Source organism: Gorilla gorilla, chromosome 14, assembly GCF_029281585.2.
Source record: "Gorilla gorilla gorilla isolate KB3781 chromosome 14, NHGRI_mGorGor1-v2.1_pri, whole genome shotgun sequence".
In the NCBI taxonomy this organism is placed as follows: Eukaryota; Metazoa; Chordata; class Mammalia; order Primates; family Hominidae; genus Gorilla; species Gorilla gorilla.
Window position 1 is genome coordinate 110,810,008 of NC_073238.2, and position 17,399 is coordinate 110,827,406.

The following is a 17,399-nucleotide window of genomic DNA, read 5'->3' on the forward strand; positions in this document are numbered from 1 at the left end:
TGTGGAACTTCTTCAGTGACTGTATTTTGGGGATGTTAGCAGTTTCTAATTTGGCTTTGCTTTCACCTAGCTTTCCTTGCTTCAGTTTCCTCATCTCTGAAATGGGACATTATACTTCTCTTATCTCCTTAGAGTGTTGTTCTGAGAAGCAAATGAAATAATGGCTAGGAGAGTGCTTTCCACTATACAAACTACCACTAGCATTCTGGTTATCCATTTTGGTAGCTAATAAGGTGATGTTTATCCATGTGATATCAAGCAATTTTATAGGAAATGAGAAGCTTCTTCAATAAGGTGATATAAAAAGGTATAATGATGTTTTACTTAACTAAAGCAGAGGTATGTGTATATTAACCAGACACATTCAGAAAATAATTGTTGGGCTTTTGTTTTATCACAGTTTCTTGCTGTGGAGTGGGGTGTGATGCCATTAATAGGATTTCAAACTTAAGTGAGAGAAAAAGAAATAGAATCAAATAAGCTTTAAAGAAGCTGATTCATCTCACTCAACACCTTTTCTACTGATATAGCCTCCTACATATTAGGAAAGGCACGGGTTGGAGTTGTTTATAGAGTTGAAAACAGGAAAGGAAGCAGAGGAGGGAAGTTTTATTGAGAAGAATTCCACCTGTCTAAACAATGAAAATAGTATCCTATGGGCAAGCTTTAGCATCCCTGAAAGAGCTCTAGATCTTCACTGATGGCTGCAGAGGGGACACCCTGATAAATAGATGACATCGACAGAGTGTCTCAGGAAGAAACAAGTGCATGGATTCATAAAAAGGCCAGATGGGAAGGTGGGCTGCTATGAAATATTATAGCACACCTATGGAATACGGCAGTGTAGCTGGGAGGGACACATTGGTCTGGGCCAGGGAATCACACTGCATCGTCCTCACACATTGCCACTCTCCACTCGGAAAATAGGTCGAGCAGGTCTAGGGACTGTGGTAGGGCAGTTACAACAATTTGATCGTATATCTTTTCACTATCTGAAAAACAGAAGTTGTTATTGAGGAAAGATTTAGTTCTGGGGTAATACTAAATGCAACATCTAGATGTTTGAAAAATAAAGTTTCCAAAAACATCTGCATACAAATTAGGGCTTATGAAATATAGGCAAGCTTAAGTGTTATCTTCCACCATTGTTGGGAAGGAATAAATCTTGAACATTTAGGAGTTCAACGTCTATTAGTAGAATGATTTTTTTAGGAGGTGATCCCTAAACTCCTTTTTATGTTCTAAGTACTGCATGGTTGAGGGCTGGACTGTCTAGTGCTGAAAGAAAGTGTGTATTGAACATAGAGCCTGATACACAGTTAGGCGCTTAATGGTTAATTGATGCTGGTTGAATACAGTTGCATAGTTGGACGCACCAAGTTTGTTATTAAGGGAGGACCACCATAAAACTCGAACACCACTTAGAATGTCTTGGGTAGAAATTCACAGCAGTCTGGAGCCACGTTCTCCTGCTGAGAAGGGAACTGCCAACCCGTGTAAAGTCTGGTCTAGTGAGTGTTCCCGGGAGTGTGCAGGTGTTATTCCTGAAAATAAGGCCGGCCACTACCAGACAGAGAAGCTGCCCATTTTAAGGTGTCAGATCAACGCCAGCGACGCTTACCTCGGGGCCTCCTCTCGCCCCACCTTTGCCTTTCTGCCAAATCTCTCCTTGCTCCCGGCCGAAGGGATTCCCACCCCCAGCTGCCTCCTCCGAGCCCCGCGGAGCAGCGGACTCCTCCCCTGGAAACTCCTCCGGGGCTGGGGGAGGCTTTGGCGCATGCTCCGTACCTAGGGCAGGTTTTTGCTGCGGGTAGCAGGGCTCCTGTCACACCGGCTGGCGGGTTGTGGCGGTGCCAGCCTGTGTGTGCGAGTGTGTCTGCGTGCCTGCGCCTGGGCGGACAGCCCGGAGCGGCAGTGCGACTCGCCGGGAGAGGCGTCTCCGCAGAGGCGCCTCGCCCGCTGCCGCTGCGCTGCGGGGGCCGCTCTGCAAACTTGCGGCGAGCGCCGTCAGCCCTCGCGGCTCCACAGCCCCGCGACCTGCCGGCAAAGGCGCCGGGCGCGCGTGCCGGGCGCGGTGCCCGCGGCCGGCCGGGGCGGCGGCAGCGGGCCGCGCCTTCGCCCTTGGCCGGCGCCCTGGCGAGCCTCATGCAGCCCCGGCGCTCGCGGCCGCAGCTACCCGGCTGCCCGGCTGCGCGCGGCAGGTCCAGGACCCGAACCCCGCTCCCCAGCGCCTGAGCGCCTGCAAGCCGCCGGCGGGATGCCGCGCGTCGCCTGAGAACGCCGCGCCGGGGCGGGAGCAGGGAGCGGGCCGGCCCGGGCGCCCCCGGGAGCGCAGGGCGCCCCACGCCGCAGCCGCAGCCGAGGGCGCCGGCGCCCGCCTCCCCCGCCCGGCTCGCAGGCCCCGGCTCCGCAAGCCCCGAGGGCCGCGGGGCCGCCAGCCAGCCACACGCTTCGGCGTCAGGGGCATGGAGGAACGGCGGGCTCCGAGCCGCGCCCCGGAGTCCGCGAAACTTCCGAGCGGGCGCCCGTCCGCCCTGCCGCCGCCGCCGCCGCTTCGCCTGCCTGCCTGAGAGCGGGACCATGGATGAAAGGTTCAACAAGTGGCTGCTGACGCCGGTGCTCACTCTCCTCTTCGTGGTCATCATGTACCAGTACGTGTCCCCCTCCTGTACCAGCTCCTGCACCAACTTCGGGGAGCAGCCCCGCGCGGGGGAGGCCGGCCCGCCCGCCGTCCCGGGTCCCGCCCGCCGGGCTCAGGCGCCGCCCGAGGAGTGGGAGCGGCGGCCCCAGTTGCCCCCGCCGCCCCGGGTGCCCCCCGAGGGACCTCGGGGGGCCGCGGCGCCGGAGGAGGAGGACGAGGAGCCCGGAGACCCCCGGGAGGGGGAGGAAGAGGAGGAGGAAGACGAGCCGGACCCCGAGGCCCCCGAGAACGGCTCCCTGCCGCGATTCGTGCCGCGCTTCAACTTCAGCCTGAAGGACCTGACCCGCTTCGTGGATTTCAACATCAAAGGGCGCGACGTGATCGTGTTCCTCCACATCCAGAAGACCGGGGGCACCACTTTCGGCCGGCACCTGGTGAAGAACATCCGGCTGGAGCAGCCTTGTAGCTGCAAAGCCGGTCAGAAGAAGTGCACCTGCCACCGGCCTGGCAAGAAGGAGACGTGGCTCTTCTCCCGCTTCTCCACCGGCTGGAGCTGTGGGCTGCACGCCGACTGGACGGAGCTCACCAACTGCGTGCCGGCCATCATGGAGAAGAAGGACTGTCCCCGCAACCACAGCCACACCAGGTACTGTCGCCCGCTGCGTCTCTGTTCTTCCCCCCCACCCCCCGTCCCTCTTCCTCAGTCCTGACCCAGAGCGACCCCGCGCTCCCTGCCCCTGCCGATGGTTTCCTGGCGTCTTCAGCGGTTGGCGCCGTGGCTTTGGGGAGGGATGAGAAACCTCCGGATAGTGCCCAGGTCCTGAACTCGTTCTTCCCCCAGCCCCCACCGCTTCCCGCCACCCCTCTGCCTTCACCCTCTAAGATGTGCGGAGCCACCGTGTGGATCCTGCCTGTTGCCTAGCACGGCCTGGCCTTCCTCCCAGTGGACGCTGGAAAAACGCTCTGAAATGGGGAGCGGATCGCGGTCTGGGTTAGACCAGCCTTGTAGAATTGTGAACTTAAGTTTTGGAAGTGTAAACGCAAACCCAGGAAAAGGAAGGGGGAGTAGAGAGGCAGGGCAGGAGTTTTCCAGGCGTGGTAAAGCTGGAGACGAATATAATCCCTCCATAAGTGGCTTTTGGGTGGCAGCTCAGGAAACAGTCAATCCTCTTGATGCCACTTTGAAGACACACGTGCAAATTCCTGTTCTACCTCGATAGATAACTCTAATTCTGGAGATGGTCTTTGTTGCCCAGCAGTGCCAGGATTTGGACTCACCTGTCCTCAGAAAGATTTCCATGCTCTTCCTAGGCCATTACATCAACTTATTCCAAAAGTATGTTAAATGCCTACAGGGTGCCTGACAGTGTGCTAGGTGTTAAGTGAGTATAAAGATAACATGACATCCCTTGTTTTCAGGATGGAATGACATTCTTGATCCCCTGCCTCCCAGCCTTAAAAAACAGTAATACAGTGGAGAATTAGGAAAGTTAAAAATCTTAATAGCCAATGAAACTGCTTACATTATTAACATGCTTTGAGAGAGACATGGGCTTAATAATTTGGTTGAAGGTTCTTTCTGCCCACTGCAATTTGAAGATTAATCTGATATGCTTGCTAAAGGACGAAACCATTAAAAGCTTGGAACACTAGTTCATTGAAGTTTTTATCTTAAAGGTTTCAAACAATTTGGTATGAGGAAATAGGAATTTAAAAGCTCAAGCTGATTATGTTGATATCCCAGATAGCTTTTGCATTTGACGTTATAGAAAAGCTTCATTTACTGGAAGCTACCCAGATTCTGGAATTCACCACCACTGAAGCATCTAATTCTACTTCATTTCTCCAAGAATGAGCAAAATTTCATTATGAGATTTTTTACTCTGGCAATTCTTCAGATACTTTCCCTCCTCCCTGCTCCTTTTCCTGTTTCCTGCACATTAGTTAGAATAAGAAACTGGATTTGGAATGAGGGAATTAGGCTCTTCCCTTAGTATATTTTATGGATCCTTTGCTTTTAAATATTTTTAATAGTGTATTACTTTGGATCGTGCCACTCTCTTTTAGCTTAAAACAGTTTTTCAATTAAGTATTACTTCCAAGCCTCCTAACACATAACACTGTTACTTCAATGAGACACGATTTCTGCTACATTTCGTCCAACCTTGTACTCCCTGTTTAGATTAATTCCTGATTGACCTCAAAGGGTTTGCTAGACTGCTTCCCAGCTTCCATTTCACTAAAACTGGAGTCTTATTGATTATCACATAGAAATGTCTGATTACTCTTCAGTAGGGGCTGGCATTATTTTTGTCCCAGGTTCATAAAAGTCTTAGTAAATAGATGAAGATTTTAAAGGACTTAGAGGAGGATGTGGAATCTAAAAATAATTAGATTTTTGCTTAGTGATGAGTAATGTTACTGCAGACCCTGAATAGGTGACAAGCAGTAAGGTCTCACTTCTATAGGAAATACTTAATATCTCTATTCTGTTGACACAGGAAAACTCCACTGTGACTGTTTAAACATATGATTTCTAGTGTATGATCAAGTTATTTTCTTTGTTTAGTAATGGAGCATAAACATTCACTTCTCCCTGAATCACAAGTTAGCAGGCAATTAGTCACCCTGTTCTGGTTTCCTTTTCTTTCTAAAAAAAAAAAAATTTTTTTTGGTAGTATTTTGTTTTTACCTCATTTTATAATCCTTTCTTTTCCTTCCCACCCTCTCTCTCTCCCCAGTAATTCTCAATTACTTCCTTGCTCTAGATACTGTAGGAGGGAATAGTTGTGGCATATGTGAAGTGCCCTGCATCAAAAGCTATAGGGAAAAAGTTGAAAGGATGTTAACAGTAGCATCTCTCTAGCAGAGAAGATTGAATTAGTTGTCTGTCATTGTAATGTCTGTGTACAGCATTCTACAGTCAACTAGATTAGCCTGGATAATGGAGGGTACATTTTCACAATGCAAAATGGCAGATAATCTATTGGTACATAATGGGAACAAGGTTCTACTTCAAATAGGGCTGACTCTAAGCAAAATTGATAAGTAGATCTTGTTGATTTTGGTTCCCTAGTCTTTCTGCTTTTGGTCACCCCAAAGCGCCTCCTCCCAATTTCACTCAGAGATCAATGCCCTTATGGATCACATAATGGGTAAGAGTAAGGATTCTGGAGTCAGATAAATATGGCTCTTGTACTTACTAGCCATGTACCCAGGAGTAAGTTACTCTTTCTGAGTCTCAGTTTCTTCACTTTTAAAGTGTAGATAATAATTAGTATGGCCATTACAGGGGTGTTGTGAGAACTAAATGAATCAATGCATGCAAAATGCTTAGCATAATATATATGCGTAGTATAATATGCTGGCATATCGTGCTTACTATGTGGATATATAGTAATACTGCAATATCAGTTGTTAATTGCAACGATAGGTTCCCCACTCAAGGCCTTCTTCCTAAAAAACCATGAGGTCAGTTTCTTAGAGAAGATCTGTATAAATGGGTCACCTTACAGAGATACCATTTTATGATTACTTGTGTTAAGCATCCTAGGTTGCAAACTTAAACAATAAGTTGAAAATTATGGACATTTGGGCATCAGTCTTTGCAGGGGGCAAGGTGGGGAACAAAGTTGGGGGCACACAATATAATTGGATATACATTCCGTTGGTAACACAAAAAACTATCTGGAATGGTGAGCGAGGAGGTGAGAACATCTAGGACTGAAGGCAGAAGCAGGAAGCCAACTCTGGAAAGAAATACATGGCGAACTTCAAGGGGCCATCATATGGATTATGTGGGTCATGAAGGGGCAGGACCCCGGGCTGGTGGTTTGAATCCAGCACAGAGGTAACTTCTGACCACAGAAACTGGTTAGAATAGGATGATGGCACATCGGAATTACCTCTTGTATCATATCACTGATGATTTGTTCCCATTATTTTTGTGTTGCTTCCCCCCCACCCCCTAGTTATTTTTTTGGCAGGCTATTCTTTCTCACTCTCTTTATGCTTCCTTCTTTATTACTGTACACCCCTTAATCTGCATGTCCAGAGCCTTAAAAGACTCCTTTTTAGCATTCTTGAGTATGTATAGGATCATAGCATTTTATGGCTAAAAAGGACTGAAGAGAGAATCTAGTCCCACATTTTTCATGGGGAATGTAACCATAAAAAGGTGAAATGATATACCTAAGGTTTCTTGAGGGAATTCATGTCTCCATTTTCATAATTTATATTCAATGTTTTGCTTACTATATATCTTGTGTTTACTATGGAAAGTGTAGTGGAGTGTGCCTTAAGCACCTGCTTACTATGTGTCAGGCACTACGATAGTTCTGGGAATTGCGTTTTGAATATTGGCAGCCCTGTGTAGCCTAGGCTTCATCTCTTGTAAGTGAGTATCACTCCCATTCTTAAATAATGATGGAAAGATATTCTATCTGCATCATTTTGTAGGATAGAATGGCAATTTTTCTCTTTTATAACCTGTATTCCATTAGTTTTGTTAGACTAGTTTGAACCCTGTGAATGTTATATTAAATAGGACCTTCTGTGTTGCAGGTTATACCAACCTAACCCAAATTTATTTCAGCTGGAGGGGAATTATTGGCTAACCCAGTCACACCACCGGAAGGTTGGGGAGAGGTGGTTTCAGGAATGACTGGAACTGGAGATTTGGGGTCTTTCTTCCCATACTCCTTTCCATATTGATCTCATTCTATCAAATTGGCCAATTCCACAAGATGGGCAAATGTTCTTCATATCTAATAGCTCCACAGCCGAGAGGGAAGCAGGCCTTCTCTTAGTTCCAGTTTGAAATTTTGGGGAATGACTCTGATTAGCCCAGCTTGGAACTTGTGACTATTCTTTCAGTCAATCATTGTGCCCAGAGAGAGAGATAAGGTTATCTGACTCACCTTGTATCACAGAACCATTTATATGACTGGTGTGTGTGTGTGTGTGTGTGTGTGTGTGTGTGTGTGTTATCAGGAAGAAGAGGAGCTGCCATAGATACAGCTCCTGGATGGACCACTGGATTCTGGACAACCCCTCCAACTGTGTCAATTGTAGGTGCAAATACATGAGAAATAAATGAACCTTCAGATCTCTTTTTTTTTGTATCCCACTTAGGAAAAATTTTAAGTCAAACTGCAACTCGAATTTATTTGCAGCATCTGGAAACCATGTCATATGAGAATTAATTGAAAGAATGTGTAATATTTAATATGGAGATGAGAAAAATAAGGAGAGACATAAAAGCTGCCTTCAAATAGTAAAAGGAATGAAATGTGGAAGGTGAGGGAGGCTTGTTCTGTATTGCTCCAAAGGATAGAACTAGGATAAGAACTGATGGGATTTCAACTCAGAGTAAGAAAGAACTTAATAAAATTTATAACTGTCTAAAAAGAGCGTGAACTCTGTGATGCTCACTCTCAGTAAAAACTCGAGGAATGTCTGGGTAACTACTGATGTTGTAAAAGGAATTTCTTCTTGGGGAAAGGGTTAGCCTGGATGGCCTTTTATTTTAAGTTTCGTTAGTTCTAATGTAAGCTGAGTGCAGGGTATCTTTCTTCTCCTCCTTCCTACCCCATGCTTAGAAAAGAAAAAAAGGATTATAAATGAACTAGTCCTCTAGCATTTGTAAATATTTCTACCAAGGAAACTTTTTGTAAAGTCTGATGGTATAGACTGTTTTACACATTCAGGGCCAAAAGCAGTAAATGGGTCCTGTGTATTAGGTCGTCTGCTTCTTAATAATAAGTATAAAAAGATAAGATGAGAAAATATAACGCAACTTGCCACAAAAACCAGAACCACTTTGAAACATTATCTGGTTATTGCTTTTCCTTTAGACAGCAGGCTGAAATATATAAGGAGGTTACAGAGCTCTGTTTCAAAGACTAGACTATTATGGCTGTACTGCTTTCTAAAGCATAAGCTGTTTGATGTCTCTTCTAATTAGAATTGTTGAACTGCCAAGAAGGTTAATTTTTACCATAAGGTTTTTGTAGTGTAAAACTGAAGAGCAGTGTAAAACTAAAGAGATATGAGATTGTTCTGTCTGTAGGCCATATCTACTGATTTGTTCATTATAGAGTCTCCTAAAGTACTGCTTCTGCTTCAAACCAACAATATTTGCTATAAATCAGAAAGAGGTTAAATTAAACCCTTTCAGTTTTTTGAGTAGTGAAGACATGAATTGGAAGTAGTAAATGGTAATAGATGATTTATGCTTCTGCCTTCTTCCTGATGGTTACCTTGGAATTTTGATTGGGTTGATTTTAGATAAATTGAAATGTTCTCATAATAGAAGTGAGGCAAATTTAGCTGCCAACAATGTGGATTTGCTTAGTCTTAGACTCTTATATTATTATTCCCCAAAGCTAATTATTATCATCTCATTTTGACTAAAGACAATCAGAAGCTTATGGCATTTGAAAGTTATTTATGCTTGATAATGAACTAAACAGTTTAATTGAGACTGGCAAATCCTAATGTGATTTTAAGAGTCATGAAATAAATTACTGGGCCAAGAAATAGGTTCAGTATGAAAACAATTAAATGGAAAATCCAAATTAATATTTTGTAGTAATCACTTATCTTGTTTTTGAGTTTGTTAGATTGTGGATATCATTTATAAATTCCCCGTTGATTTTAATTGGCCAAATTAATGTTTTGTAGTAATCACTTATCTTGTTTTTGAGTTGGTTAGATTGTAGATATCATTTATAAATTCCCTGTTGATTTTAATTAGCTAATACAACTTTGTTTAAATTATAGCTGAGCATTCATGTATTGGAAGGAATAGTAAACATTTTTTAACTTGGACAGTGTTATTTGTTTTTATCTTCCTCTGGCAAATACAGTTGCTCAGTTGCTCAGTAAGACACATGTAAAGTGCCCAGCATAGAGATTAATTTATAGAAGATTCTTAATAAATGTCGGCTTTTAGATTACCTTGAAAACATAGCAGCATAACTTGACAAGATTGTGTTATTTAAAAGATAGAATTATCAAAATTCCAAATGACTCTGTTACTTCAGGTGCAAATTCTAATTATTAGTGGTTGCCTTCCATAATTAGCAAGATGCCCACTCCCCGGATTGTCTAGAAGAGAAATAAAAGTAAATATGGAGACCAGAGCTTATTGGACTTATTGGACTTATTGGACTATCGGACTTATTGGACTTGTTGGACTATTGAGGAGGTTTCTCCTGTTAGACTGTATGCCACACATCAGAAATTCATTTGTTTACTGACAGATGTATTTGCCTCTTGAAAAGGTTAATGTAATCATTCATTTGTGCTTTAGAAAAAAATCAGCGTAAACTGAGAGGGTGTGAACTCTGATGTAGGATGGAAGGATGAGAGAGCTATATATTAATATAACCTCTGGTTTATATAGATGCTAGATTACTACTGGTCAAGGCTAGGTGGCTGAGGTGGTGGTGGTTGGAGATCGTAATATTGGAGAACAATAGAAAGAGATGATGAATTAGGAAAAAGACTTCAAGAGAGATTGGAGGAAAACAATGACAAATTTATCAGCCACTGAAAATCATGCGAGTGCTTGATTTGTGAACGTAATTGGGGTAATGTTTAAAAGCATGGACCCTGGCCAGGCATGGTGGCTCACACCTGTAATCCCAGAACTCTGGGAGGCCAGGGGTAGGTGGGTCTCTTGAGCCCAGGAGTTCGAGACCAGCCTAGGCAACAAAGTGAAACCCTATCTCTAAAAATAAATAAAATAAAATAAAATGAAATAAAAGCATGAACTCTGAAGTCAAACTACCTGGATTTTAATCTGATTCAGTCACTTACTGTCATGTGGCCCTGGGTTAAGTTAATTATCTGCTCTGCACTTCAGTTTCCTTCTCTGGAAAATGTCGATAAGAAGAGCACCATCTCATGGTGAGCTTTGGTAACCCATGTGGTACTCTTAGGACAAAGCCTGACACATAGTGAGGAAATCATAAAAGAGTTAGCTATTATTATATTCTCCTGAGACTTATCTCATGCATATATGTTTGTTGTTGTTGTTGTTGTTGTTGAGATGGAGTCTCGCTCTGTCACCCAAACTGGAGTGCAGTGGCACGATCTCGGCTCACTGCAACCTCCGCCTCACAGGTTCAAGCAATTCTCCTGCCTCAGCCTCCCGAGTAGCTGGGATTAAAGGCGCCCATCACCATGCCCGGCTAATTTTTGTATTTGTAGTGGAGACAGGGTTTTACTATGTTGGCCAGGCTGGTCTCGACCTCCTGACCTCAGGTGATCCGCCTGTCTGCCTCCCAAAGTGCTGAGATTACAGGTGTGAGCCACCACACCCCACCACATATATGTTGTTTTTATGTAAAAATAAAATGATAGCTAAACCTGTAGCATCTTTTTTGAATTTGGAACTTCTCCTCCTGAATAGTGTAAAAATGAATTTTCAAGCTGTGATGCAAAAGAGAAGCCGTAAATGATAATGTCAATGTTAATTCTTAGGATGCTGTGGATATTCACTGGGCACTCAGTCCAAGAATGGAAACTTGCAGTCTTTTTCCCCCCCAGCATATAGTTTTATTTTTTATGGGAAATTAATGAAACAGCAATAAAAATGTTTAAACATATACAATTAAATTCATACATGAAGCAATCCTGCAGTGAAATTGAATTAGTTGCCTGTGGGCACATAAATATTTGTAGTTCATTCCTATTATTAATATCTTACCATGCTTTTATTGGTAAGTACTGTGTCATTTGTTTTCAGAACCTTGCATTTGACATTGTGTATTTATGTTTGTTCCTGCTTTCTAGTTTTCTTATAAACATCAGAGGGTATAAATGCTAATCACCTCGATGTCCTTGGTATTTATTTATTAGATTTACAAAGTATTTCTTCCAAATAGTTAAAGGTTCTGGATATTTAAGCGTAAACCTGAGAGATGGCATCTGTATTTTGTGGACTCTAGGAATGTGTAGAAACTTCAAATGTGAAAACATAGACCTAGAAAGAAGAGCAAACACGGTTTGAAAGAAAGGCATGTGGTAACTTAATGCGTGTCTGTAAATCTGAGGGTAAGAGCCCCATAATGTAGTAAAGAACAAGGTGACATGCCAAGAAAGAGATATCACACAGTGATCATATAAAGTGTAAATTGGAAGAATGATACAAAGGAGGGAGAGAAGAAGAACAAAAATAGTCAAGGTAAAGAATGAAATCCTAAAATAACTGAATCAGAAAGAAGGTAATATTGAACATAGAAGACAGAAATTTATCTGGTATGCAATGGTTTGTCTCAATGCTGCAGTTAGGGGAAGTAATCCACTATCCAGAAGGCTATCTGATTTGGAGGTCGAGTATATTTAAGTGCTACTAATGTATATTTATCTACTTATGCATTCATTTTCTGTATCATGCTGCTGTTTTAAAGTATTGGTAGCTTTACAGGTCCTGGCAGCAAGCAGAGGCACACTTTGGGATTTCAAAGGAACTAGTTTGAGAGGTATGGACAGGGATAGGGAAACCAATATTGGACCTCAATGTACCTTGCAACCAGTGACAAGAGGAAACTGTTAACCCCATTGGATGTGAAGAGGCAAAAGGAGAGAACTGTGTTATCAGTATTTTTTGCCTGCTGGTGGCTGACAGGAGCTCCAGTTTCAGTAGTAGGAGAGAGCCGAAGGAGAAACTTCTGGAGAGGAGGTGTTTGCAGAAAGCAGCCACTGCTAGAGCTATAGAGCAGAGGCCAAGAGAAAGGAGTGGGAATGCTTTCTCCTCCCACCTGTCCATTTCCTCCTATTGTCTTCCAGAGTGAATCCACTTAGAAGCTAAAGGGCAAGAGAGCTGATGCATTCTGTGGCCTTCAGCAAGTCAGAGAAAGATGGAAAATGGATTTGGGGTCCAGTGATGGGAGGGATGAAAATGGAGACTAACTTGCACAGTGTCTAAAAGTAGTTTGAAATTTCTTCTAATTCAGTTTATGGGTGCCCTGGTTGTGTTCTACAAATGAAACCAAGAACGGATACCCCATATTTTAGTACCTGTACTGCATGATTTTCTGCATGGACCATTAGTCTCCACCTAAAGAATGATGAGTGCAGCAAAGGGCCACTCTCCAAAGGAACAGTTACCACAGACAAAGTGACTTTTCGCTGAGTAATAAAAATCATGCTAATTTGGGTGTTTTGTCATCTTAGTACCCCAGAATCATCTGATAATAGTGACAGATTTGGCCAGTCGTATCTATATTATGATGCACAGTAGACAACGCACATTTTATAAATTTGAAGTTATGTAACAATATTAGTTAAGGCATGACAAGTAGTTTGCAAAACTGGCTATAGTTTGCAAAAACATTTACGAGATGAGACCCTTTTCTGCCACTTAGATTTTCTTCCAAGAGCATTAAAATTCTCTAGAGTAATATATATGAGCTTTAAGTCTCTGAAGGTAATAGGTGAGGGAAGAAATACATTGTGTCATGTTTGAAACTATCCTCATATTTTTAGTTTTAATTTTAAAGGACTTTTGAAGCAAATATTTCTGCATTTATTTTGGGGGAATGTGATATGTTGAAAGTACACATGCATGTACCTTTTGGTGCAAAATATTATGAAGAGCTTCTAATACTAGATACTAAAAATATTTACATAAAATTGGTATCTGACAAAACTTGGCACAAGAACCCTCAATTCACTGCTTGAATTCTGAGAGTCAAAATGCCATCAGCAAAACACTGTTCAACATATATATTTATAGATGACAAAATGCATATCCAATACCATGTCTGTAGGCAGTATATCTATTGACATTGGTACATATATGTCACGTTCATTTCTCCCATCCAGAGGAGGGGATTTTGAGTTGCTGGGAACAATGCCATCCGTGGAGAATATACCAACCTGAATCCTCTCTGTCATTGTACCGCCTTACACGGAGCTGTCTTTTCTCTCTTCTCTCTCTTTCTCTCTCTTGCACATGCACATACACCATTTTATGACATAGCTAGAGTCATCAATGGCCTGTAAACAAAAGGATCATTTTCAGGTCTTTGTCTCTGAGGCCACAAAAAAGTTGCCTGAGGAATTGTTTTCTGCTGGCTATGAAAGTTATTAGTTCTAAGGAATGTGCACTTTGTTGGTCCGAATTTAAGTCCAGTGAATTTAGAAAATCTGGGAGAGGTATCAGAGAAGGTATTTTTTTTTTCCCCACACAGCTTCCTTCCTTATTGTGCCTTCTGTATATTCGATGAAAGAGGTGGACTAATGGATATTTCTATCTGTAATATTTCTATGAATAAACATTTCTGTCACTACTTTTATTGATAAATGTCAAAACTACTTGTGTGTAAAAACTTCTCACAACATGAAGGAACCTGTGTACATCGCAAGTGTCCAATTTATTATTGGGTGCATTTTTAATTTAAAAATATTTGCTAGCTGGGCGTGGTGGTGGGGGCCTGTAGTCCCAGCTATTTGGGAGGCTGAGGCAGGATAATTGCTTGAACCCAGGAGGTGGAGGTTGCAGTGAGCCAATATCGGGCCACTGCAGTCCAGCCTGGGTGACAGAGTGAGACTCTGTCTCAAAACAAAAAATAAAAATATATTGTTAACTCTCATAGGCCATTCTTTGTCTTTTAAATTCAGACTGAGGCCTAAAACACCACTGCAGATAATTTCTTTGCTTTGAAGGTTTTATTCTCCAAGTTCCTTATGTGTGCTATAAAGAATAATTAATGTAATGAAAAAATCAATATTGTGTATAAATTATTTAGGCTTTACTATCATTGTAATTTTCTCTTCAACACCTATTGATCGGCAACAATTCATTTGTTAATTTCTTCCTAATAAGATATTCATTGTATTAGGTCTGTAGTAGTGCTGTCCCTGCACTTTCGCAAGCAAGTCATGAATTACTAATGATACATGGAACAAGTTAACTTACTAGTGAGTGGTATGAGATGGAAAACAGGCAAAGGGAGTAATTTGAAATGCAGTCCTATAGAAACACTGTGTAGGCAGACAACTGCTAATAATTCAGTGAGTATGCTCTTGCAGGATATTAATTTGTACTTTAAAATTTTATCGGTACATGTTTTTCTTGGCATATATGTGTTTTCTTTTTAAAATTAATTTTAAAAATCCATAATTCTCTTTTTTTGAGAGGCGGGTGGAGGGGCTGGTTTTCCCTAACCATTTACAGTAATGCCCTGAAAATGATGGTTATTAAATAATGTTTTGACAGTTGATAACAGAGTTACTTCAGAGTTTAGGGAAAATCTGAGACCTTTTTGAAACCTAAAGAGAGATGAGTCCAAGAAGAAATCAAACTACCAAATTCATGGCAAAGAGAACTTGTGCATTGCATAATTTGGCAGAGTGGTATCCAGAAAAGACCTCTAAATTTGTAATCAGGCAACCAGGGTTTGAATCTGGGCTTCCTCACTTACTCGTTCACTTATTTATTATATCATTTCCTGCCAACATATCAGTTTCCTGAGATTGGTGAGTTTGTGGTCTCCTCTGCATTATCAGTGCCTAGAGTAGTGCCTGGTACATAATGGCTGTCAAACAAATGTTGACTGAATAAATGAAAGAATGAAGCAAGCGTAAATAAATTTACTAATTTATGAGACAATTTGGATAAGAATGTGTGCCCTATATCCTGTTTTTTGGAGTTGTGGGGTGAGAAAATGACTACGAAGGCACTTCGTAAATTATACAGTACTGTGCTATACAAATTTAAATTTATATTGACGTAAGAAGGCTTTTGATATAAAATGGAAAAGGAAGGAAAGTTGGATTTTGAAAATGCAATGAATATGTAATTCAGCTTTTATAGAGCATTTCAAAACACCGGAATGACAAAGATGAAGTTGAAAATATTCAAAATACACATTTAGCTCAACAACTTGTTAGAGTAATGAGCAGTTCCTTTTAAAACAGGACATTCTATATCATAAATGACTTATCTAAGTGCGTAAGTCTTTCCCTTAGACCATCAGGAAACCTTTTTTCCTCCTAGGGATTTGGCATAGATCAAGGTTTGAGTTTTTTTTTTTTTTTTTTCCCCATTGCTTTACCCTTTTGAGAAAATTATGAAATTAATATTTTAAATTTTGTGTTCGTGACTGTATATAATAGAGATAAATTATAGCTGCAGGTTAATATGTCCTGAAAGTGACCTGAGAGTGTAATTTTTCTTCATTTAAGAAAATGAAGAAAATTTCTGATTTGAGAAGACTGTTGAATTGTTCTATTCATACTTGGTTTTGCAGTTAATTACAAAGAAAGCACGAAGTTACTTTAGAATAGAAAATAAAATCTTCCAGAATCTAAAGTTTGCATTGCAATAAGATCTACTGGCAGAATAATTTTTGCTTCTTAATGAGCTGATTTTCATATGTGAAGCCTAGTACTGATCAACTCCAGGATATGACAGACTTCCATGTCTCGAGACCTAGAATACATGGAACTCCTGGGCTGGAGGAAGTCTTGGAGGAAGGTCAATAAGCTGATAGAAAACCCTAAGATTCACAGTGTGATTTTCACGCTTTGACATTTGTGGCCTTGCTGACCCTGAAGGGACTGCCTCTCCTAGGGTTAGCTAATTCCTAGAGTTAGTAAATGACTCACCTTCCAGCACACTTTTTGTATGCAAACCAACCAATCTAGAGCCCACACCCCTAACTACTTGCTTTAGTGGGCTCTTGCAATACAGTCCACTATCCCACTGCTTTAATCACTCCAGGGCCAGACACCAGACAACTGCCCCAGGGCCTGCTGAAATGATTCAAACTGGCCAGTCCTAAACCTGCTTACCCTGTCTCACTGGTTTCTTTCGATGGATACCGCAATAAAGGCTCTTGGCCGTGTTTTCCCCTCTCCCTCGGCTTCCTGACTGACCCCTGTGCTTCCCTTTGTGGCCCGGTGTGGTGTGGCCTGCTTCTTATTTCCAGGGATCTCCCAGGGAGGATAAAATCCTTCTTTTTCATGATGGTTGTTTATGTGTCTGCTTGTCTTACTGTACTTGACTAAAACAAAGCCTGGGTATCCTTAAAACAGTTATCAAGATTGGAAACGACACAATAATGTACAGGGCAAATAATGTAATTATTTGCACAGGACAAATAATGTAATTAACCAAAGGCATAAAGATGGAAAAAAAAAAAAAAAAGAAGAAGAAAAGTGCAGAAGCCAGTGATCAGAGTACAGGTGCAAAGTCAGATTGAGACTAGACATAGGATCAGACTAATTTGTGCTGTCACACCCATGATGTGACATGGATGTGAATTGGTTTGAGAGATTGGAGTGGGATCAAGTCTCCAAGTCACATGGTTCTAAGCTGTGGAAGGACATGGAAGTAGGATGAGGGAGGGAGAGAAGGGAAGGGTTTACAGCTGTGAAACCCAGCAAAACCTGACACAGACAATTCCTTATAATTTAAGTAATATTATAGGCCAGGCACAGTGGCTCACACCTATAATCCCAGCACTTTGGGAGGCTGAGGCAGGTGGATCACTTGAGGTCAGGAGTTTGAGACCAGCCTGGCCAACATGGTGAAAACCTGTCTCTACTAAAAATACAAAAATTATCCAGGCGTGGTGGTGGGTGCCTGTAGTCCCAGCTGCTTGGAGGCTGAGCCAGGATAATCATTTGAGCCCGGGAGGCGGAAGTTGCAGTGGGCTGAAATTGCGCCACTGCACTCCAGCCTGGGTGACAGAGTGAATTTCTGTCTCAAAAATAAAAATAAAAATAAAAAAGTAATGTT

The 17,399-nt window shown here is 42.1% G+C and overlaps 1 protein-coding gene across 1 annotated transcript in view; it reads left to right on the forward strand.

Annotated features, from left to right (window-relative positions):
• Positions 1 to 1,827: 1,827 nt before the first annotated feature.
• HS6ST3 (heparan sulfate 6-O-sulfotransferase 3) overlaps positions 1,828 to 17,399 on the forward strand; it is a 751,431-nt gene continuing 735,859 nt past the window's right edge. Inside the window, exon 1 of the mRNA XM_004054668.5 lies at positions 1,828 to 3,287. Coding sequence (XP_004054716.5) covers positions 2,581 to 3,287 — 707 coding nt within the window. The 5' untranslated portion in view covers positions 1,828 to 2,580. The remainder of the gene's footprint in view (positions 3,288 to 17,399) is intronic.